Source organism: Chlorocebus sabaeus, chromosome 27 (assembly GCF_047675955.1).
Source record: "Chlorocebus sabaeus isolate Y175 chromosome 27, mChlSab1.0.hap1, whole genome shotgun sequence".
Taxonomy (NCBI): Eukaryota; Metazoa; Chordata; class Mammalia; order Primates; family Cercopithecidae; genus Chlorocebus; species Chlorocebus sabaeus.
This window is the reverse complement of record NC_132930.1, coordinates 43,820,908-43,845,367: the sequence shown is the minus strand read 5'-3', so window position 1 is coordinate 43,845,367 and position 24,460 is coordinate 43,820,908. Positions and strand designations below refer to the sequence as shown.

The 24,460-nt window shown below is 51.6% G+C and overlaps 1 protein-coding gene across 4 annotated transcripts in view; it reads right to left on the bottom strand.

Annotated features, from left to right (window-relative positions):
* Positions 1-23,209, bottom strand: part of TBC1D14 (TBC1 domain family member 14) — a 124,872-nt gene extending 101,663 nt beyond the window's left edge. For 2 of the 4 annotated variants that reach the window (XM_073012523.1, XM_073012524.1), the window contains exons 1-2: positions 22,680-22,829; positions 9,239-9,977 (exon numbers count right to left, since the gene is read on the bottom strand). In XM_073012523.1, coding sequence (XP_072868624.1) covers positions 9,239-9,960 — 722 coding nt within the window. In that variant the 5' untranslated portion in view covers positions 9,961-9,977; positions 22,680-22,829. Of the gene's footprint in view, positions 1-9,238; positions 9,978-22,679; positions 22,838-23,123 lie in introns of those variants that run through there. The other 2 variants (XM_008017992.3, XM_008017990.3) reach the window with 2 other exon arrangements.
* Positions 23,210-24,460: the final 1,251 nt, after the last annotated feature.

Here is a 24,460-nt window from a genome sequence, read left to right as displayed (position 1 = left end):
GCCCTTAAAAGCAATCAGTGTTCTCTCTGGGAAGAGATGTGGAGCGTGAGACGGACTCGACAAAAGAGAATCCTTTGTGTTGGTTTTCAATATGGAGGGGCCACACAGCAAGGAATTTGGGTGACTTCTAGGAGCTGCAAGTGACCCTCAGCTGACAGCAATCAGGGAAATGAGGAGCTCCGTTTACAGCCACAATGAGCTCTGCCAACAGCCTGAGTGAGCCTGGAAGCAGACAATTCCTTAGCCAAGCCTGGGACACGGACGCAGCCGCCAACACGCTGTTTCATCCTGATAAGCACCCGAGGGGAACCCAGCCACACCATGACGGACAGCCATGTTGTTTCCAGCCACCAAATGTGTGGTGCAAGGATGGCTTGAGCCCAGGAATTCGAGGCTGCAGTGAGCTATGATGGCACCAGTGAAATCCAGCCTGGGCGACAAAGTGAGACAGTCTCACTTTGTCTGCTGTTAGGCAGCAGCAAAAAACCAGGACGACTCCTCCGCTCAAAATTCTGCAGAGGAGCCAGGCACAGTGGCGTGGTAGGCCTAGCTACTCTGAAGCTGAGGCAGGATGACCATTTGAGCCCAGGAGTTCAAGGCCACACTGCACTATGGCTGCACCTGTGAATGGCCACTGCACTCCTGGCTAGCCAATGCAGAAAGACTCCATCTCAAAAAGACAAAAATTCTTCAGTGGCTCCCCACTGACTCTAAGTCAAACCCACCACCATACAATGGCCTGTGTGCCCATACGGAATCTGGTCCTACTGACCCTAGCCCTTCCTTCTCTCAGTCCCCACCAGGGCCTCTGTGCTCAAATGCAACAGGCCTGCCTGCGTCCTTCTCCCTTGCTGGATCACTCTCCTCCCAGGCACGCACTTGGTTAACTTCGTGACTGACATCTTCACGTTTTTTTCTTTCTTTGTTTCCAGACGGAGTCTTGCTCTGTCGCCCAGGCCAGAGTGCAGTGGCGCGACCTCAGCTCGCTGCAAACTCCGCCATGGTTCAAGCCCGAATGATTCAAGCAATTCTTCTACCTCAGCCTTCCTGGTAGCTGGGTTTACAGGCGCACGCCACCACGCCCAGCTAATTTTTGTATTTTTAGTAGAGACAGGGTTTCACACCCTGTTGGCCAGGCTGGTCTTGAACTCCCAACGTCAGGTGATCTGCCCACCTTGGTCTCCCAAAGTGCTGGGATTACAGACAGGTGTGAGCCGCCCACCTGGCCAAGGCTTTGCTTCAATCTCTCCTTCTCCTTCAGGCCTATCCTGACCAGTCTATTCATTGTGTAACCTGCCTTCCCCGTTCCTCCCAGGACCTTTTACCACCTCTGCTTGCTGGCTTTCTCCGTAGCTCTTAAGTCTGCCAGCACATACCCTCCATCTACTCACTGTGTTTATCATCAGTGCCCTCTGCTAGCACATAGCTCTGCAAGGACAGGGGCTTTGTTTTGTTCACAAATGAACCCCAAGCACCTAGAACAGTGCCTTGACATATGGCAGGTGCTCAGGCAATATTTTTTTTACAGAATATATAATGAGAAACATATTTAAGAATCTAGCACAGTGCTTGGTACATAGCAGCCACGCAAAAAAATGATCGTTATGGTTGTGATTTGCTGCCAAGAGAAAACAAAGCCCAGCAAAGCACAGGGAAGTGGCACACCCTTACAGGCCCAGCTGTTCTTTCTGAACGTGGCTGGACCACTGGCAGGTCTGCAAACAGCATCTGCAGCAGTAACCAGACAACCTCCTGTGTGTGTCCAGCACACACACACACACAGATGGCGTCCTATGGCTCCTTTCAGCCATGTGAGCAGTGACACTATCAGCTGCACGTCTCCAGACACGAACCGCAACCTCAAACTGAAGCTCACCCAGATTTAAAGAAACGTCTCGGGTCAAGGTTACCAGTGACCTCCCAGGTGCTGAATCAATGCTTGGTAAGAAACCAGCTATGTAAACCAGTGGCTGGAAAAGAAGTGCAGACGTTCTGCAATCGAGAGGTAGTCGAGCTGCTGAACGTCCACCTGGTACAAGAACGCACAACCAGGGAACTTAAACCCTTGGGATGGGGGAATCCAAACACTGTCCGAAGACCCAGAGTAAGGCTGCGCGCCGTGGCTCACGCCTGTAATCCCAGCACTTTGGGAGGCTAAGGCGGGCAGATCACGAGGTCAGAAGTTCGAGACCAGCCTGGCTAACATGGTGAAACCCTGTCCCTACTCAAAATACAAAACTTAGCCGGGTGTGGTAGTGTGCAGCTGTAATCCCAGCTACTCAGGAGGCTGAGGCAGGAGAATCGCTTGAACCCGGGAGGCAGAGGTTGCAGTGAGCCGAGATCACACCACTGCATTCTAGCCTAGGCGACAGAGCAAGATTCCATCTCAAAAACATTTTAAAAATAAATAAATAAAAAAGAAGACCCGAGTAAGTGTGTGCCTGTGCAAACACTTAAACGCCAGTTTCCGAAATCACTGAGACCCCTCACAGGTTTTTTTTGTTTATTTTTTGTTTTTTTGAGATGGAATCTCGCTCTGTCACCCAAGCTGGCGTGCAGTAGCACTATCTCAGCTCACTGCGACCAGCACCTCTCAGATTCACGCCATTCTCCTGCCTCAGCCTCCCACCATGATGCCCAGCTAATTTTTGTATTTTTAGTAAAGATGGAGTTTCGCCATGTTATCCAGGCTGGCTGGTCTACCCAACTCCTGACCTCAAGTGATCTGCCCACCTCAGCCTCCCAAAGTGCTGGGATTACAGGTGTGAGCCACCGCGCTTGGCCCCCTCACAGATTTTTAGTGAGGAATAATCGAAACCATCCTACGAGTTCCTTGCTTGCTAAAATCCTTTCTGCTTCTCTCGGGCTCAAGGCCTCCAGGAAGCACCTGCAGTGATTCTGCTATATCTCCCTCCCCTGTCGATGGCCAGCCCACAAAGGCCACCAACCCAGCAGCAGGCCTCGTGACAAACAGCTGACTCCAGCCTCACTCCCACACTTTCAAATGCCTGGAGTAACTGGAGGAGGAAGAGGCATTCTCGTCCTGCTGGCCCGCGATGGCTCAAGAAGCAATTCTCCAACCGTCTTCCCACTGAGGAGCTTCAGTGCCCTGACAGATGCCACCCAGCTAGCCTCCCTGACCCGGCTTAGAGCTCTGCTCACTTCCTCCCTTTTGCAGAGGATCACAGTTCCATCACTGCCCTGCAAAATCGCCACAGAACCTCTGATTTCCCGTTCATCTCCTTTTGCTCTCCCAGCCCCGCATGTCCCCCTTTCTGATCATGTTACACGTGTTGTAAGAGATGGGGTGGTGTCTTTTGTAGAAACAGCACGGACTTTGGAGTTAACAAGTGAATGTTCAAATCGCAGCTCTGCAGTCTGTGCAGTTAGCCTTTCTGAGCCTGTCTCCAGTGAGCTGTGAAATGCTTTAGAAAGCGACTGAAGAGCCTGGCCCAGAAGCTGAGCTCAGAACAGGGCAACTGCCTCCTCCAAAGGGAGCTGCTCATCTCGACCCTATCAAGCTAACAGTTCAACTCATTCTCATCAAGGCAGCACATCAGCTCCTGTGCAGACTTTCATCTTACCCCGTCTGGCTGTGACAGGCTTTGAGTCTTGAGACTAAATGTCGTCCTCAAAGTCCTGCCCCATCTGGGCGTCCACCATCTCTCTGGGCTCCTCTCCTACCCCTGCCCCTCCTGAGCACCTCATGCTACGGCACCTTCCTAGAAAGGCTGGGCTCTCTCCTGCTCCCATGACTTTGCACGAGCTGATCCCTCACCATCTCCACCCTCATGCGGGTGGACAGCACTTTCAAAGGCCGGCCGACATCTCAGCCCTGTTATTTCTTTCTGGGCTGTCAACGGGCTTTGCTGCTTTGTTCACATCTCTCTCCAGATCCTCATCACACAGTAGAGGGACTGACCCAGTGGCCTCCAGCACTAGTCTGCCCATCTTTGAATCTTCTTGCTTCCCTACTGCCTGGCACTTGCAGCCCAACACCTTGATCAGAATGGTCCTTTCATTGTGGCAACTCTAATGTAAAGTACGTACCCCTCAGCTCGTTTTGCAAACAAGGACACTGAGCCCCAGAGAGAATGATTACCTGCCTTACCCAAGACCACACACCAGCAAACAGTGACATCAAGAGACCAGCACCCAGCACTCCCTCTCAGGATCACAGCAACACACAAGCTCATACACACCAGCAGCAACACAGGCACACAGTAGGTGCCAACTGTATATCCATAATGCCACGGCAAAGTCACCAGCCATATTAACAAACTGTTTGCACAGAAAAGGCATAGTTACAATGTTCCATCTCAGTTCACTAGAGCTAATTCTAAGACAGCCAAATCAGGAATAAATTACAGTCAGGCAACATAAAAACAAAGACTAGACATTAATGTGCCTGCAATGTGCCCAGTGTGTCACATCTATGTACACTCCCTCCCATTTAATCACAACAACCCTTAGAAGCATAAACTTATTCCTGTTTCCCTGTATCCTTGGGCAAACCACTTAACCACCCCTTGCCTCAGTTTCCTCACATGTAAATGAAAATTCACGGTACTTACTTGAATTAGTCAGCTTTCGGTGCAGGATACAGAAACCCGGCTAATTTTTGTATTTTTAGTAGAAACGAGGTTTCACCATGTTGGCCAGGTTGGTCTCAAAGTCCTGACTTCAGGTGATCCACCCGCCTCGGCCTCCCAAAGTGCTGGGATTACAGGCGTAAGTCACCGCACTCGGCCCCCTCACATTAACTCTTTACAAGAGGAGCCATTAACCCCATGTCACTCAAGTACACACTGGCGATTGCAGAGGCTAACTGACTTTCTCAAGATCACACAGTACAAAAATGGCAGAGCTGAGGTTCAAACTTGGGTCAGAGCAGCCCCCGCTCTCAACCACCAATATTGTTCTCTGCCTGTGAATTACTCTTGGTGCCACAGTGAACCAGACACAGGCTCGGCCCCCAAGGAGCTCCCAGCCAGGTCGGGAAGTGGTCTGGAAAAATCCATCATTCCAGTTCTTTAAACACAGCCAGGTGCCCCCACCTCCCAGCCTGCCATAAGCTGTTCCCTCTGCCCTGCACCTTCACTGGGCAAGCCCCCGATCCTTCAATGCAGTTCAGACACCTCTCCTCAGCAACGGGCACTCAGATCATCTGAGAGCTCCATAAAGGGGCTACACAAGAGACGATGTACTTGGTCAAAGCTAATTCTCAACTTCCAGACCAATGTGGATTAGGAGATTGAACCCCTGGCTTCACAGAGCCCAACCCTATCTCCTGTGGAAAATAAACCCGTCCCAAGCATGTTACTGACTTTCTCTTACACTTGCTGTCCGGGTTTCTAGATAAATACTCCTAATCTACACTGGACTCATATGATCCCTTAACCCGGTCCCACTCTTCTATACAAATGAAAATCGTCCTCAAATTACTTGAGTAAATGTCCTTCAAAGCAGCAAATCCCAGCACTTATTCTCAAAGGCTGGGTGAGTCTGCCAGCCCCTCCCTGGGGTATCTGGCAATGTCTGGAGACATTTTGAGCTGTCACAACTGGGGGAGTGCCGCTGGCATCTCGTGGGTGGAGGCCAGGGAAACTGCAAGGCATCTCCAATGCACAGGACAGCCGCCCACAACAAAGACGCATCTACTCCAAAACATCGGCCAGCAGGAGAGGCCCTGCTGACTTCTTCAGCAACAGGTTGACACAATTCAGCACAATATGGGAGAACTAGAGAAAGCTTTAAAAAAACTTATTTTTTAGAAATGAGAATATTTCTGTTAGAACCACAGAAAACTACTACTTCCGGAGTGCCAAGACGTTAAATGCCCTATTTGATCTCTAACCTTATACAGTAGTTTTATCCCCTACTTAAGGCTCAGAGAGGTAACTTGCACAAGGCCCACGGCGATTCAACAGGAGGGCTCACGATGAAGCCAGGCGGCATGAACTCCTGAACTAGCACTCGTGGCTGCAGTGCCACCCCCTCCCCACCCATAGTAACAGCACTCGTGCCCACCCCCATAGCCTGTGAAATGCCTTGTGTGTCTACCCCATCAGACTGCGAGCTCCATAAAGGCAGGGGCTCTCTTTAAAGCTCAGGCTGGAGTCTCAGACACAGGTGCTCATTAGTGTGGGGGAAGGACAAAAGCAAGCCAGGCCTGCAGCTTCTGGGAGGCTGTGGTCAGGCCTGGCCAGCCCTCCTGTCACTCCCCTCCTCCCATCTCACCCGGGCCACCTCATCAAGCAGCCAAGGTCATCATCCCTGCCTGTCTCTACCCTTCCCTCCGAGCATGTTCTCCTAGACTACACTGTCCACACGTCCTTCCCTAACCCAGAAACCGATTCACTGAGGACAAGGAAACTAGAAGGCAAGAGAGTGAGGGGACAAAGTGGGGAAACAGGATGGCTCAGAAGCCAGGGCTGGGAACCTCAGAGGACCAGCTCTAGCCCCAGCCCTGCCCTCCACAAAGACTCACAATGACCACAGTCCTCTGGGTACCTGCTGGGGGCCAGGCCCTGGGCTGAGTGGATGAACATTGGCTGTAACTCCATTTACTCACCTATAAAATGTTTAGTGAGCTCTAAAGATTCTGAAACAGAAACCCTTTCCCCGCAAAGGAACTCTAGATGGAAACTCTTCTCTAACATTTTTAAAACTCTAGAACAACAACAACAACAAAAAATCCTAGACTCTGTCCATGTCATCACTTGTTTTGAGTCATTTTTCATTATATTCCATTATCTTCCCAAAGGTAGTTCAGAGAGGCTCACAATAACAATGTCACAGCCATTACAAGGATAAGGAGACAGGAACCAAGGAATAAAATAAGAGACACTTGTTTCCTGCAGCGCAAAGCTGAGTATGATTTTCAAGAAATAGTAGCTTTAGAAATGATCTAGAAATTGCATAACCAACTATGCTTCCTTTCAAAGGGGAAGAGGATTCAACACACACAGCTCAGTCAGCTGAATCACAACGGCGGCAGACACAGCAACGTGGCCATGATCGCCACAAGCAACTGATACTTAAAAGTTTACTGCGTGTCTGGATCTGCGTTAAATTTCTCACATGCTAACCCATTTAATCCCCACTGCCACGGAAGGAAGGGTTCATTATCCCCACTTCTTAGGTGAGGCAGAGGAGACAGAACACGCAAGGACAAAGGTGAGCGTGTGGCGTTCATCAACAGCATAATGGGCACACGTGCCACGCTCCTCCACTCACAGTTTTAGGGGTGAGAAAACTGACTGGGAGGTGAAGGAACTTGCTCAAGGCCACAGAGCTGGACACGGTGCAGGTCAGTTGAATTCCAAAGCCACACTCCTTCCACCATGCTGTTTCCCGGCCAACCCCATTTCGAGCAAGGTTTCCCAGATTTGCCAAGAAGCCCAGGTGATTCTGAAAACCCATCCTCAGGCCCTTCTCGCTGAGCTTCTGATTCTGTATGTTCTGGATGGATCGTGAGGACCGCGTGGAACAGGTACCAGGTGTTGTTCATAAGCGGGGACAGTTGAACACACTCATCTGAGCACAGGGAAGTTCCGCCACACAAATCTAACCACAGCAACACCGTGATACGGCTACAGCCTCAGAAGGGATTGTGACAAGATCTCCCCCAAAGTTCCCGGGTTCCTCCCACTGAGGGCAATCGCTTACTGTGTTCTGAAACCAGGAACTGTGCTCATGGTACCAAGATACCTATCTGTCAGCACATTCGAGAAGGTTTCCCGACAAAACCACAGGCCACACCACAGACCATCTCACTCAGAACTGGGCTTAGGCTTGTCTGAGATGATCCTCTTTAGTTGATGAAGCAACTGAGGCAGTGATAAGTTAATGTGTTGGCCACAGTCAGAGTCTCCAGCTGACTCCAGCTGGCACACCACACCATCTCAAAGGGACACCCAGTACTGCAGTGTCTGACGTGGGTTCTGCTAGAGACGCACACACACGGGGCAGCCAGAGTCAACTGCAGAAATGCTCCCACCTGTCAAGCCCTGGCCCCAGAGCCCTCCAAAGAGCAGCTGTGGAGCAGATCACAATTTTTTGGTTTGTTCTTTTGAGATGGAGTCTTGTTCTGTCACCCAGGCTGGAGTGCAGTGGTGTGATCTCGGCTCCCCGCAACCTCTGCCTCAACCTCCCCAGTAGCTGGGATTACAGGTGTGCACCACCATGCCTGGCTAATTTTTGTATTTTTAATAGAGACGGGGTTTTGCCATGTTGGCCAGACTGGTCTTGAACTCCTGACCTCAGGCGTTCCACTCACCTCAGCCTCCCAAAGTGTTGAGATTACAGGAGTGTCCCACCGCACCTGGCCACAGATCTCGATTCTCCACATATTCTCCACATATTCTCCACAGCCCCCGTGCCCTTCCTCCCAGCACGCCACAGTTCAGGAGTTCACATATGCTTGTGTGATGAAGGCGTCCACTCCCACCGCCCCCAGGCCACAAGCCCACCCTAAGTCATTACCCAACATCGTTTCTCTCACCATATTACCCCACATGACCAGCCTAGAACAGGGCCTAGGAAATAGGCACTTGTTGAACAAAAGCCTGAGAGCACAAATGAGAGGCAGAAGCTGAAGGCGCAGGCCCCACAGGGCTTCAGGGAGACACAGGAACTCCAGCACCCGGGTGACAAGGCCCCACAGGGACGGGGTGCATGGCCGGGTCCAGCACGGTGGGAATGCACGGGGCTGTAGTGCAGCGGGGCACACACCTCCACAGCAGGGGCAGGGCCAGCGCACGCACACAAGAGCACAGACATCCAGGAGCACGGGGACACGGCCAGGACACCCGGCATGACAGCACTGCACTACGCCAGTGGGGGCTGGCACTAGAAATGGGAGTTACTCACAGGCGTCACCCTCACCACTGCCATCTGCTTGGCCCAAAAAAAGTTCATGAGTGCACAGGGCCCCGCAGAGGCTCAGGCTGCCGATTTGGTAATGCTGGCCACCTGTGGGACAGCCACAGCAGGTCAGAGGCAGAGAAGTGACAACAGACTGCAAATGAGCCAGGGACAGTGAAGAGCAGAATCTCCAACAGACCAGTCCTTACAATTCCACAGGACTCCGGGCTTCCGGGAAAAGGCCCAGTTATCTGTGTGAGACAGTGCCTGCCTACCACCACAGAGAACACACAACACATGTGAGACAGGAACAAGGAGACTGGTCCGGGCTCAACCACCACGCTCTTCTAGAGGGCAAAGATGGCATTACCTTGCGAAGAAGCTACTAAACGGCCCCAATATTTTCAATTTACTCCCCTCCTCAGCTTCATGAATACAGCCCTGCTGGTGTAAGCCACTGGTTTCCTTGACAGAGCTCAAGGTGACGCTGGTAAACTGTGGGTCATCGTCATTCTCCAGGGTCACAATGGCACTGGAGCTGCTCGTGACCACAAGGTCCAAGATGTCCTCATTGCTGACAGACAGCGTGGTGGACAGCTCTGTCCCAAGACTGGACACGCTGCAGACAGAGACGTCATCGCTGCGGGTCAGGGCTTTGGAGGTCGGGCTGTAGAGCTTTACCGAGTCATAGCCTGTCCTGGGAAACGTGGAGGATTTGCGCACGCTCTGTTCCCGCTCCGCGCTGCTTGGAGCTGGTGGCGCACAGGATGGCAGTGCGCAGGCGCTCTGGAAGGCCCGCTCGGGGATAAGGTCGGAGTCGGACTGCTTCCTCCTCACGTGGACCGCGCTGCAGGGCACAGGCTCCGGGTTCCCGATCTCCAGGGTAGGAATCCCCGAGTCCACGGACTGGAGGCTGTGCCGGTCTTCTAAAGCCCTGAGTTTCAGCTTGGGCCCGTACTCAGGCGCTGAGAGGAGTCGGGGCGCCTTGAGATTGACGTGTTGCAGGTTCTGAAGGGGGTTTCCTGGTCGACCATCCAGAATGCCCATCAAGGCTACGCCATTTGTAGAGGTGGAGAGTTTTCCATCAGTCATCTTGGTCCAAGGAGAAACTAGAAAAAACACAAACATGGAAACTAAAGTCGATATAAAATTCAAAGATGCCACACCTCTGACACACAGCTGAAATGGTCTCATCTCCCGCTTAAAGAAGAAAGCCTTGAAAAGGTTCCACATACCCAAGTTTTGATGTAAGTCCAGAAGCTAGAGGTGGTTTTTGTTTTTTGACACAGTCTCACTCTGTCGCCCAGGTTGGAGTGCAGTGGCGCCATCTCGGCTCACTGCAAACCTCTGCCTCCCGGGTTCAAGCGATTCTTGTGCCTCAGCCTCCCAAGTAGCTGGGATTATAGGCGTGCGCTACCAAGCCCAGCTAATTTTTGTATTTTTAGTAGAGACAGGGTTTCCTTATGTTGGCCAGGCTGGTCTCAAACTCCTGACCTCAAGCAATCCGCCCACCTTGGCCTCCCAAAGTGCTGGGATTATGGGCATGAGCCACCACGCCTGGCCCAGAAGCTGGAGTTTTAACATACATTGTCATGATATAACATAGCGGGAAGATAACCCAAACGAAGGATGTACCCGAGGTAAAAATAATCATCACTGCCCCTAGCAGTCACATCTTCATCCCCAGGACAGCACGGGGAGCGTGAGAACTGGACTTGGGGGATGGCGGTGTGAATCCATAAACCATACGTATCTCAAAGATCTACTTGTTCTGAGACAGCATTAAAATCCTAAGATATCTTCATTAAGACGGAAAACAACAACAAAATAAATTATGCATGCCATCTGCAGCAGCCAGGCCTCTCCACAAATGTTTCAGTCACGCTTACATGCATCTACAAGGCTGGGCACAGTATCCCCTTTACCACGGAAGAAACCGAGGCTTGGCCAGACTAAGAAACGGGTCTAAGATCACCCTGCTGTTCAACCGCAGAGCTGGGATCTACAGGACCCCAAAGGAGACCACATGTAGGTTAGAAAGGCTTGGTTTAGGATTACACAAACCCAGGTCAGAAGGCCAGCTCAGTGAAGATAATTAATAAAAGAGAGTCAAGACCACAACCTCTGAGGTTTGAGTGAGTAGAGTCAAAACGGTCAGTGCAGCCTGGGCAACATAACAAGACCATGTCTCTACAAAACACTAAAAAAAATCAGCTGAGGGTGGTGGCACATGCCTGTAGTGCAAGCTACTCTGGAGACTGAGGTCAGAGGATCACTTGAGCCTGGGAAGTTTTAGGCTGTGGTGAGCCATGATTACACCGCTGCACTCTGGCCTGGGTAACAGAGAAAGACCCCATCTCTAAAAAAACAAAATCTGTTAATCACACGCACACATCTAAGGCCATGTCTAAAGTTCTCTGGCAAGGCCAGGTGTGGTGGCTCACACCTTTAATCACAACACTTTGGGAGGCCGAGGCGGGCAGATCACTTGAGGTCGGGAGTTCGAGAGCAGCCTGGCCAACATGGTGAAACCCCATCTCTACTAAAAATACAAAAATTAGCCAGGCATGCTGGCATGTGCCTGTAATCTCAGCTACTAGGAGGCTGAGGCAGGAGAATTGCTTGAACCCAGGAGGCGGAGGTTGCAGTGAGCCAAGATTATGCCACTGCACTCCAGCCTGGGCAACAGAGCAAGCCTCTGTCTCAAAAAAAAAAAAAAAAAAATTAGCCAGGTGTGGTGGTACATGCCTATAATCTCAGCTACTCAGGGAGGCTGAGGCAGGAAAATCACTTGAACCCAGGAGGTGGAGGTTGCAGTGGGCCAAGATCATGCCACTGCACTCCAGCCTGGGTGACAGGGCGAGGTTTCATTTCAAAAAATAAAAAAATAAAAAATAAAGTTCTCTGGCCTAACCAGGCATGGTGGCTCATGCCTGTGATCCCAGCACTTTGGGAGGTAGAGGCAGGAGGATCGCTAGGAACTCAAGAGCAAGCCTGGGCAACAATGGGAGACCTTGTCTTTAAAAAAAATTTAAAAATTAGCTGAGTGTGGTGGCACATGTCTGTGGTCCTCGCTACTTGAAAGGCTAAGGTGGGAGGATCACTTGAGCCCGCCCAGGAGGTCAAGACTACAGTGAACCCTGATAACACCACTGCACTCCAGCCTGAAGGACAGAATGAGACCGTGTCTCAAAAATAAATAAATTAAAAATAAAGTTCTCTGGCCTCAGACAAATGAGGAAGGGAGGGTATGCGGCACACCAGCCTGGAGAGCACAGTCCCAGCACACTGAGAACCCTGGCATCAACTGCTACCTTTGTTTTCCTTTAAAATGGCCAGGGGCAGTGGCTCATGCCTGAAATCCCAGCGCTTTGAGAGGCCGAGGCAGGTGGATCACCTGAGATCAGGAGTTCCAGACCAGCCTGGCCGACATGGTGAAACCCTGTCTCTACTAAAAATACAAAAAATTAGCTGCGCGTGGTGGCAGATGCCTGTAACCCCGGTTACTCAGGAGGCTGAGGAAGGAGAATTGCTTGAACTCGGGAGGTAGAGGTACAGTGAGCAGAGATCGCGCCACTGCACTCCAGCCTGGGCAACAAGAGCAAAACTCCGTCTCAAAGTAAAAAAGAAATCAGGTGGTGCGTTTAAATCTGGTCCATACAAGAGAACAACATAAATAACAGGGCTTTGGACTCAGACGTTCCTGGGCTCTATATTGCCTTGGGAGAATTAAGTACCACAAGAAAAGCATTTAATAGTCACCTGGCCCCCAACAGGCACTTTGTTGGTAGCTGCTATCATCAAACAGAGAGGAGCTGAAGGTTTTCAAGCACAGAAGAAAGAATGATAACCACTCCTGCTTGGGTGTCAGCTTTTGTAAGGCGCCTACATGCTCCTAATTAGGAAGCCTGGCCTGCCTCTCAGTGTCAACACAGCAAAAGCAAATTAATTAAAAGAAGAAAAAGGGGAGCCAGGTGCAGTGGCTCATGTCTGTAGTCCCAGTTACTCAGGAGGCTGGGGCAGGAGAACCACTTGGAGCCCAGGAGTTCAAGGCTGCAATGAGCTATGATCACCATTGCACTCCAGCCTGGGCAACAGGGCACAATCCTGTCTCCAGAAAAACAAAGGAGAGACAGGGAGGGGAGTAATCTCCCTCCTTCCCAGAAACTGAAGGAGCCAGTAAGAGTGCAGCGCTGAGGCAAAAATAGAAATGTGAAGGAATGAAATGAAATGCAGAATTCAGAAATAGACTCAACTACATATAAATATCTGATTCAGCCTGGGCAACACAGTGAGGTCCCCCATCTCTACCAAAAGTAAAAATTAGCCAGGCATGGTAGTGCACAACTGTAGTCTCAGCTACTGAGTAGGCTGAGGCAGGAAGATCTCTTGAGTCCAGGAGTTCAAGACTGTTGTAAGCTATGACAGCGCCATGGCACTCCAGCCTGGGCAACACAACAAGACCCTGTTTCAAAATAAATAAATAGGCCAGGTGCAGTGGCTCATGCCTGTAATCCCAGTACTTTGGGAGACCAAGGCCGGCAGATCACGAGGTCAGGAGTTCGAGACCAGCCTGACCAACATGGTGAAACCCCCACCTCTACTAAAAATACAAAATTAGCTGGGCGTGGTGGCACACACCTGTAATCCCAGCTACTCAGGAGGCTGAGGCAGGAGAATCACTTGAACCCGGGAGGCGGAGGTTGCAGTGAGCCAAGATAGCACCACTGCACTCCAGCCTGGGTGACAGAGCGAGACTCCATCTCAAAATAAATAAATAAATAAATAAATAAATATAAAGAAATATAAAAAATAAAAACTTGAAATACGACACAGTGAGTAAGGGAGGATTACTTAATCACAGTGTTACAGTAACTGATAATCAACTTTTCTTAGAAATTAGAACCACACCGTACTACACTAAGGCCAAAATACAGACAAAAGCAGAGTTCAATACAAAAGTGAAATTATAGGCCAGCATGGTGGCTCATGCCTGTAATCCCAGCACTTTGGGAGGTTGAGGCGGGCGGATCACCTGAGGTCAGGAGTTCGAGACCAGCCTGACCAACATGGTGAAACCCCATCTCTACTAAAAATACAAAATTAGCCAGGCATGGTGGTGCATGCCTGTAATCCTAGCTACTTGGGAAGCTGAGGCAGGAGAATAACTGGAACCCGAGAGGTGGAGGTTGCAGTGAGCTGAAATCATGCCACTGCACTCCAGTCTGTGCAACAAGAGCGAAACTCCGTCTAAAAAAAAAAAAAAAAAAGGTGAAATTATCCAGGTGTTGCAAAAAATAAAATGTTTCTCCAACCTATAGAGCAAAAACTCAGGGCATGATCTGAAAGAATCCGGACATCACCCCCCCACACACAAACACATTTTCAGTGTTTCACAGCCGTCCCTGCTCTTCCCCAGAGCCATGAGCCCTCCAAGGCAGGGCCACTGCAGACCCTCTGTGTGTCCCCTGCTCAGGAAGAATCCCTCAAGTTTCTATGTTAGGAAACAACAGAATTCACAAAAGTAAGATATAATCCAGGTTGATTCAAACGTATACCAATTTAGAAGTTCTACGTGCACTTTAATTAAAAGGAAAATAGAATAAGAAACATTTTCAGCACACAGAGCTCATCTTTGACAATGTCAAGGTCATTCGAATTATCAAAACACCATCAACACTCTAACAGATCAAACTGGCAAAAAGCCACACACGTAAGAGGAAATCCTCACGTTAAACAGAGCTGAGGGCCTCTCACAGGCCCCGCTGAAATTCTGGCTCTGCCACCTGCCAGGTAAGGCGACCTCAAATGAGGTGCTTAACCCTTCTGAGCCTCAACTTCCCTCTTTCTCAGCAGTAAAATGGGACAATACCCTATAGCTCACAGGCTGGTCTGAGGACAAAAGAAATGAGAAGGTCTGGTGAAGGCACCGGCAAATCCAGCCCCTAACTGACACACAGTAGGTGCCCAGTGAACGTGCCGCTTCCCTTTATTTCCTAGTACAGCAAAACACAAATGTAAGCCACAAAAGAGACGCAGGTTAGAATGCAAATTCTGATGATAGAATAGACAGGAACACAAAAAAGTATATCCTTCCTAGGAAAATCAGTGCCTGGGTAAACAGAAGGCATCACTCACGTCTGGAATTGGAAACCATTTTGGTGAAACTATAGGATTTCATTCATGGCAATCCAAGGACCCTTCCCTGAATTGCCGCCAAGAAGAAAGCACAGGAAGAAGGAAGGAAGGTCTGGCAGAGCCCAAAGCCATCTGGCTTTAAGTCGAGAAAGAAAACCTTTCTCTACTCCTCTCCTCTGCCATGGGGGGGCCAGGGACAGCAGCCCGAGGGCCTCTCCTATGGAGAAGTTGAGCCAACTTTGAGGTCTTTGTTGGTCCCAAGTCCAGTTAAGTTTCTTAAACCTCAGAACAGGGCGTCAGTCTTCAGGGAAATAAGCCTAAAAGGGAAAATGTACTTCCGCTTGCAACACACTTTAAAACCAAACTCTGCAAGGGCCAAGGCCACCTGTCCTCAAGCACTTCCGCCTGGTGCCACTAGGGCAGAAGCTGCACTCCAGGCCACCTGCCACCTGATAGTACCCTTCATACAGGAAGTTGTACAAACAAGGTGTGTGCTTCTGAGACAAGGCTAATGGGTGGACTCTGGACGCTGGCCAGGAGACCAACTGCAGATGGCCTGCCTCCAAGTCCACATTTATAGAAGACAAACTAAGCCTGACTTCCCCAAGCCAGCACACAGGGCCCTCCTGATCCGTCTCTGCCTGTATCTCCAGCCTTGTGCAGCTGCACCCGGCCACTTACCTGCCCCCACCACCAGCCCACTCAGCCCTACTCACCACCACCTGGGGTGCCCTCCTCAGGTAGGCCATCAGGGGCCTCAGAGCCCCGGTAGGGTGTGGCACAAGGAGACACTCAATTGGTGTTTTCAAAAGCCACCTCCTCTGAAAAGCCTTCCCTGCCTCTCCCAGAAAGCTGCCAGGCCTCCTTCCTCCTAGATTCCTTTTGGCCACACCCTGCCTGAAACAGCTATCTCACGGCTGTTCTCAGGTGGCTCTCCTCACTGGATTCTACGCTTCAGGCAGGCACAGCTCTAATCATTTCTGGGAACTATTCTCTGGTTAAATGCCTGGCATGGATTAAGGTTTCAAAAATCTACTTGCTGAATTAATTACTACTAACAACTGAGGTCTTAAGTGGGCAGATTTCAGGGACAGTCCCATCCAAGAAACATCTGCTGAGAGCTGGATTATGTTCCAAGAACTCGGTGAGAGCTGGAGGTAAGACTACGAGGAAGAAATCCCCTGCCACCAAGTTCCCGGACAGTGCACACCAGCAGCTGAGCAGTGACCAGCCTACACACTGGTTAGAGGCTAGACCAGATGGTGAGGAACGCTGTCAACACATGATGGTCAGGAAAAGTGAAAATTCCTCCCTTGACAGGTGTTTTCCAAAGTCTCAATCACTAACGTCCTAGTGACAGCATCCCCCTGCAGCAGTGACCACTGCAGTACGCACCCCTAGGTAGGCACAGGAGGAACGGACCCAGCGCCTGGCCCAGCACCCTGCCGTGGTAGGCACTGAACCCAAGTCAAATGGTGATGAGTCATCACTTTCCGGCCAACAGAAAGACAAGATATGAAGTATGGATAAGAGAAAGACTGTTTCCATTCCATGCAGCAAGGCCATCTGAATTGTATTTACCTGTCACCAGACTCAGTTCCGCAGGAAGCAAAGAGGACAGCTGCCCCCAAGGGATTCAATCAACTGTCACTCCACCAGAGCCACAATCCTCACTTCAGTACGAGTCAGAAAGTGGAGGGTAGCTCTGCCAGTGACTCTGCACGGGGCTTTGGAAAACAATCCCGTCTAGAAGCAACTGCTTGATTTTCTCCTCCTTAAAAAGCAGTGGGAACGGTCTTGACCCAAGTCTTCATAAATAAAAGCAACTGTTTACAAAGGCCAAACCAAACGATCTAGGTGTGTTCCCACGGGGGAAAACATCCATTTAGCGGCTTCAGGGAGAAGTCATGCTGCCGTCTGTGTAGACATCCGTGGGCAGCCTCTTCCCAGGGCTGGAGCACGAGGCCCTCCCTGTCCCGGATCCTCTCTGGACGCTCCACAGGACAGCTGCCTCTTCAAACCCCAGTGGCAAGGGGGCACTGTCCTATCTGATCCTCAAAGGGCAGTGTGTTCACCTTTACTGCCAAGCCTGCCACCATTAACCCAGCTCTGGCCACTGACTTCTGGATTCTTTTTTTTTTTTTGAGACTGAGTCTCACTCTGTTGCCCAGGCTGGAGTGCAGTGGCGCAATCTCGGCTCACTGCAAGCTCCGCCTCCCAGGTTTACACCATTCTCCTGCCTCAGCCTCCCGAGTAGCTGGGACTACAGGTGCCCACCACCACGCCTGGCTAATTTTTTTTTTTTTTTTGTATTTTTTAGTAGAGACGGGGCTTCACCGTGTTAGCCAGGATGGTCTCGATCTCCTGACCTCATGATCCGCCCGCCTCAGCCTCACAAAGTGCTGGGATTACAGGCGTGAGCCACTGCGCCCGGTGACTTCTGGATTATATTATTATTATTATTATTTTTTCCTGAGACGGAGCTTCACTCTTATTGCCCAGGCTGGAGTGCAGTGACACAATCTTGGCTCACTGCCACCTCCGCCACCCGGGTTCAAGCAATTCTCCTGCTTTAGCCTCCTGAGTAGCTGGGATTACGGGCGCCCACCACCACATCTGGCTAATTTTTTGCATTTTTATTTTCTTTTAGTAGAGATGGGGTTTCACCATGTTGGCCAGACTGGTTTCGAACTCCTGACCTCAAGTGATCCGCCCACCTCGGCCTCCCAGAGTCCTGGGATTACAGGCGCCCGCCATCACGCCCGGCTAATTTTTGTATTTTTAGTAGAGCCAGGGTTTCACCATGTTGGCCAGGCTGGTCTCAAACTCTTGACCTCAAGTAATCTGCCCACCTCAGCCTCCCAAAGTGCTGGGATTACAGATATGAACCATTGAGCCTGGCCTCTTTCTCTGTTTTAATTCAAGTCCCGGCTCTGGCAGAAAGGACTGGACGCTCCAGGCTCACGAACATGAGCAGCTGCCTCCGCTCCCCAAGCGCAGATGACACATCAGGCACCGCGTTCCATGTCTACATCCACTAGTTCTGTCACCTCCACAACCATCCAAAGAGCTGACAGAAGACGGAGGTCTAAAGGGTGCTGCGTAGTAACAGAGCTGTGCTGGGCTAGCCTGAGTAGCTGGGGCACTTACTCTTTCCACTGCTACACACACGGCCTAAAACAATGGATTGATTTGCATTATGTAAAATGGAAAAGGCCATTATAAAAGTAGTTTGGCTTTTAAATGGGTGATTCTTTAGAATAAAAGTAGTACTGAAAAAAATTTCCTAGAAGCTCACATATTCCTCCAGAGGGTGAGTGGCAACTTTCAGACACCTGGAACTTAACACAACGCTGTTTAAGTTTCAGCCCATGTATGTTTCAGCAAACCAGGCAGAAACTGGGGTTATTGTTCAGGGTCCTCAAAGGCCCCTTCACAACCCTAAGGAGCTCTTAACTTACACTGACCACTGGTTATGATTAAAGGCACAGGTGGAACTTTTTTTTTTTTGAGATGGGGTCTCTGTCACCCAGGCTGGAGTGCAGTTGTATGATCTTAGTTCACTGCAACCTCTGCCTCCCAGGCTCAAGCGAGCCTCCCACCTCAGCATCCCAAGTGGCTGGGACCACAAGGCGCACGCCACCACACCCACCCAGCTAATTTTTTGTTGGTTTTTTTTTTTTTTTTGGTAGGGTTTCACCATGTTGCCAGGCTGGTTTTGAACTCCTGAGCTCAAGTGATCCACCCCCCTCAACCTCCCAAACTGCTGGGATTAGAGGCATGAGCCATGGGCGCCTGGCCGGGCCATTTTAAACTAAAGACATTCAATGCAAAATGTTTCAGCTTCACTTAGTGATTTGGTAAATTACTAATTAACTAATTTTCCTGAGTACTTGTGAAGTGACTCGGAGGCAAATGATACATTGGGAAGATATTTAGACTACTTAAAGCCAGTATAGTTTATAATCTCAATTATTAATAAGAGAAATCATTTACTGAGCATTTAGCATGCACCAAACATGCGGGGAGCCCTCACATGCTCTAATAATCACAAGCCTACCAAGGGCACTGAAGAAACTATGAGATTCAGAGAGGCTAAGTTACGCACCCAAGGTCACACAGCAACAGAAACTGAGTTCAAACCGGATCTGACATCAAAGTTCATACATGGCCTGCTGGCATACTTATGAATACAGTCCCTAAACTTTATCCCCCTTCCTCTCAGCTCCTTTAATGGTGCCAAAAGGTGTATTCACCCAATAACCCTGATCATTGATAAGCTGAACACTTAACCATTCTCACACTTCCGTGTATGTATGTTAGGCTTCATATGAAGTTTTAAAAATAAAATAGGCCAGGCGTGGTGGCTCACGCCTGTAATCCCAGCACTTTGGGAGGCCGAAGCAGGTGGATCACCTGAAGTCAGAGGTTCAAAACCAGCCTGGCCAATATGGCAAAATCCCACTATGGCGAATCCCCACTAAAAATACAAAATTAGCCAGGCCTGGTGGCACATGCCTGTAATTCCAGCTACTCTAGAGGCTGAGGCAGGAGAATCACTTGAACCTGGGAGGCAAAGGTTGCAGTGAGCTGAGATCACGCCATTGCACTCCAGCCTGGTCGACAAGAGCGAAATGCCGTCTCAAAAATAGGATAGAATAGAACAGAACAGAACAGAACAAAACAAAAAAAAAGAAACAAACAGGAGGGAAAAAATAATGCAGGTTCCAGCAGCAGGCTGCCTGGGTTCAAGTCCCAGCTCCTTTGCTCACTAGCTGTGTGAGCTTGGACTCATTTCTTAACTTCCCTGCACCTTGGTTTCTTTCCTTGCAGTAAAATGAAGACAATAAGAGACCCTATTGGGTTAGGCAGTTGACAGGATTAGGGGAAGAAATCCACATAAAGTCCTTAAAATCGTGCCTGGCACAGGGTAAGCCTTAGAAAATGTTGGCTGCTGTTATTCTTTCCTGGACACTGATAGGGCCAGCCAACTCAGCCCCACTATTTTAGCAACCATTTGCATAAGCAAGGCCAGACACAGCCAGTCTGTGTCTACAAGGCCACAAAGTACAGCTTCTTCCTGTCACCAGTCTCTCTCCTCACACCTGCTGTGTGATACTGACAGGGCTCTGGGCCTCAACTTCCCTATCTTTAAAATCAAGTGACTAGTCAAGCAGAACAGTCCCTGAGAGCCTTCCAGATGGACAATCAAGAATTCTAAACCACCGGGGCCCAAGAAACTTTCTTTCTTTCTTTTTTTTTTTTGAGACGGAGTCTAGTTCTGTCACTAGGCTGGAGTGCAGTGGTACGATCTTGGCTCACTGCAACCTCCATCTCCTGGGTTCAAGTAATTCTCCTGCCTCAGCCTACCGAGTAGCTAGGATTACAGGCACGCATTGCCACACCCAGCTAATTTTTGTATTTTTAGTATAGATGGGGTTTCACCATGTTGGCCAGGATGGTCTCAATCTCCTGACCTTGTGATCCACCCACCTCAGCCTCCCAAAGTGCTGGGATTACAGGCATTAGCCACTGCGCCCGGCCAAAACTTTATTTATACACAGTCCTAAAACACACGTTCAGCTGGTCATGGAGGTGCGTTCCTGTAACCGCAGCTACTCGGGAGGATCGCTTGAGCCCAGGAGTTCAGATCCAGTCTGGACAACATAGCATGACCTCATCTCTAAAAAAAAAAATTTTTTAAGTTAACAAACACATACTCACTTTCCTAAAATCCTCTTGTATTCTCTATGTATTAATGTTTATACTGACAATAAATCTTTTCCAAGGTCTCAAAGACTCCCCAAGCCACCACTGACCTGCAGGGCAGGCATCCCGTGCTGAGGCTGGGACTCAAGGTTAGAAGCTCTGACCAGTGGGGGAGAGAGATTCAAACAAACTGCTCTGACTCTGAGAGAGGCCTTCTACAGTGCACCAGCTAAGGAATCAACCCAGAGTAGAGGTGGGAAGGTGGAGGCATGCAAGACAGGAATTCACTCACTAAACGGGGAGTGGGGCGGAGACAGTACACCCAATGCTGGGGAACTGCAGGGGCTAAAGGAGCACAGGGGAACAGGGGAAGCCAGGTGAGGCAGAGCCCAGGCTGAATGTGAGAGGGTAGGCTGGGGGCAGACGGTGAAAACTCAGTTGTACAAACAGGAATCAAGCCCGGCTCAGTGCAAAGAGCTGGGACAGCGGAGGACACCAAGGTGAGCAGAGCCTGGCCCAGTAGCCTGCCTCACTTTGAATCCCATCTCTGCCTCTCCCCATCTGGGTGGCTCCAAGCCAGTTACTCTGTCTCCCTTAGTCTCAGCTGACACCCTTGATGTTTCCCAAAAGGTGTTTTCGCCCAATGACCCTGAGCACCAAGTTCATGCCAGGTTCTCAGTAGGACTGGAGATCTCATTAGGATTGTGGAGCCCACAATCTCAAGGGGTCAAACACACAGCAAAGAAGCAGTAAGAGGGTTGGTCGGAGGGGGGAAGCCATACCCAAACTGACATATGGGTTGGTACTGGCCAGATAAACTGGGCAACAGGAAGTGTTCTAAGACTGCTGTAAGGACTAGCCCAGTCCAGGCAAAGCGACTGCCAGTTTCCAACAGGCAACCTACCTCTATAAAAGCCAGACAAGACAGTAACTAGGTGCTAACATCCTACAATACTGGGGGCAAGACAGTGAGCATTTTGTCCCCAAGACCCCACCACGACTACCCTCCTCAGCTAGCCTCACTGTGTGAAATAACCAAGGTGATGCCCAGAGGCCTCCAGTAGGGGCAAAATGCACCAGTGCCTATAAAACCTTTCCAAGCAAAACTTCCAATTCCACGCTGGGGAAAACGGCGTCCTATGCAACTTTAAGACAAAAACGACCTCACGTGGCCTGGTCAGGCGCGGTCACTCTGGGACCCGCAGGGTCATTCCCCTATCCTCCTGACCAGCCGTTCCCATCAGGGCCGGGCCCCACAGCCTAGAGAGACTCCTGGCGGGAGGGGCCAGGAGTCCCTGGACTCACTCCTCAAGGCAGCTACCCCGGCCCCGAAAGGGTCCCCGGGCCAGGGTCTCAGCGGCCCGGAAATGGGAGTCTCCGAAGCGGAGGCAGGGGGATTCCCTAGCCCAGGGACAGAGGGTTCGCGTGGGGTGGAGGTCCAAGGAGGTCTGGACTCCGAGATGAAAGGGGATTCCGTGGATCAGGGACTCCAGGGGTAGAGGCGTCCGAGATGAAAGGGGGGTCAGGGGCGCCAAGGAGGAGGGTCCGCTGCCCGGGGACTGAGCGTCCGAGGTGGAAGGGGACTCCGGGGTCGGGGTCTGGCGCACCCAGCCGCCTCCTCTCAGGCCGGGAGCCTCGCGTCGGAGGAGGAAAACTTTTCGTCAAGTTCCGGGAAAGGAGCGGGACACAGCGCGCGCCTCCGCGAGGGCCGCCGAGTCCCGAGTGTCGCCCCAGCCCCGGAGGCCCCGCGACGGCACCCCGGGCGCCACGCACGCGCTGCCCTGACGTGCAGTAGCCGCGGCCGCGCGGCGAGGGACACCCAGCAGGACCCGCGCCCGGCGACCCGCCTCGCCCCGGCCGCTCCCCGCCTCGGCCGGCGCTGCAGCAGGTGGCGGCCCCGCGCGCCCTGCCCTCCCTCGCGGCCCACGGCCCGCGGCCAGTCCCCCGCGGGAGGCTCTCAGTACCGGAGTTAGCGCGGCTCCGACGCCATCCCCGGGACCCGCGGGCCCGCAGCCCAGGCCCCGCAGGACCCGCAACTCGCGCTGCGAAGACGCCGGGCGCGCGGTAGGCAGCGGGTCCGGCCCGCAGGTGCGCGCGAGCAGCCCGCGGCGAACAGCGGCGCGCACCCTTGCTTCGCCCCGCCCCCTCGCCCGCCCCCTGGACACGCCCCCCACGCACTTGCGCCCCGCCCCTGCCGGCCCGCGCCCGCTCTTCCGCCCGTGCCGCCGCGTCTAGAGCTCGGCGCTCGCCCGACTGTCCCTCTTCCGGGGGCCGCCCGGCGCGGGCCTCCGGAGCGGCGTCGCCAGCCCTTTTTTCTCCCGAGAACCAACCAGAGTGGCGAGGGACTGCCTTGAGCGGGCCTTTGTGCCCGCAGACCCCCCGCGGACATCCGACAGAGGCCCCCTTACCTGGTCGGCTGCACCCGCAGCCATCTTGGAAGTGGGAAGCGGCCGGGAGGGGGAAGGGGCTCGAGCGGGCAGGGCTCAGGCGTAGAGAGCCGAGCGGCTGAGCGCATCGATGGGGCGCCCCTGTCCCGGCCGGTGTGCGGGAGACGGCCCGGGCCCCGCCGCGGAAGGGAAGGTCTGCGTGACACCGGAGCTCAGGCCCCGCCGCGGTGGTCTTGGGAGCGGCGCCGTGGCGTCCTCCCAGCCGGCCTCAGTGTCAATCTATAAAGGGCTTTTCCGAACGTTCTCTTTTACCGCGCTGTCACACGGTGCCTGGCGCTGTAGTTCCCAAACTGGTCTGCACTTTAGCATTGCCTGCAGAGCTCTTAATATTCCGAAGCCCAGGCCGATTAAGTCACAGTCTCTGAAGATGAGATGGAAGCATCATCAGTTTGGGAAGCTGTGTAATGTGCACGCAGATTTGGAAGCCACTGGCCTGGCGTTATCTGCTTATTTGGCCTCAACATTGCACAAACTCCAGAGACGGGATCTATGATCAGAGCCATTGTACAAAGCGGGAAACGAACTCAGAGATGAAGCCCTCCGCCCAAGGACCCGGTGGGTCAGTAGCTGAGAGGGGCAGAAACCGGGTTCCCTGCCCCAGGGCCCTCCACGAGCTGGTAGACAGTGAGAAGCCCCTGTTGACGGGCACAGGGTCTTCATTCCCCTTCTAGACTCTGGGTTCCATGAGAAAAGCCGGGATTATCTTGTTTACTGCTATTTTCCCTGGACCTGGCAAATAGTAGATATTTGACTGTTTATTGGGTTGTCCTTAGATTCTGGGGACTTGAGGGCAAGAGGAGAGACCCAGCGCTGGGAGCCAGGAGGCCTGGATTTCCACTTGGCTTTGGCTCCTGCCAACCGGGAGCCCTGAGGGTTATCATTGGCAGATAAATTACCAGAGAGGAACCCCGGGAGAGACTGACTACAGCCCAATCTAACGGAAGACTCAGCCACTCAGAAAGGTCAAGGGCAGGAGGAGTTTTCCCATTACAGGAAGCATCTGGAAGCATGAAATGGAAGATCTGTCTTTGCTGCGGTCTTTAGGGATGGGCTAGGGAACCCCGAACTTGGGTCTCCCCTCCAGCTCGTGGCTGTTAAAACCCTCACCGTCTATGAGATATGACGCAGAAGCAAGAGGGATTTTTAAAGGCCATCTCTTGAAAGCAAACATTAACATCACTCGCAGTGCTGCATCACAGAAGCTTTATAAATGCTTAAATTTCTGGGGGTTTTAAGTAAAAATAATACGAGGCCTCCTTCATACCTCTTAAAACAAGGCCTCCCCAGCTTTTTCTAAG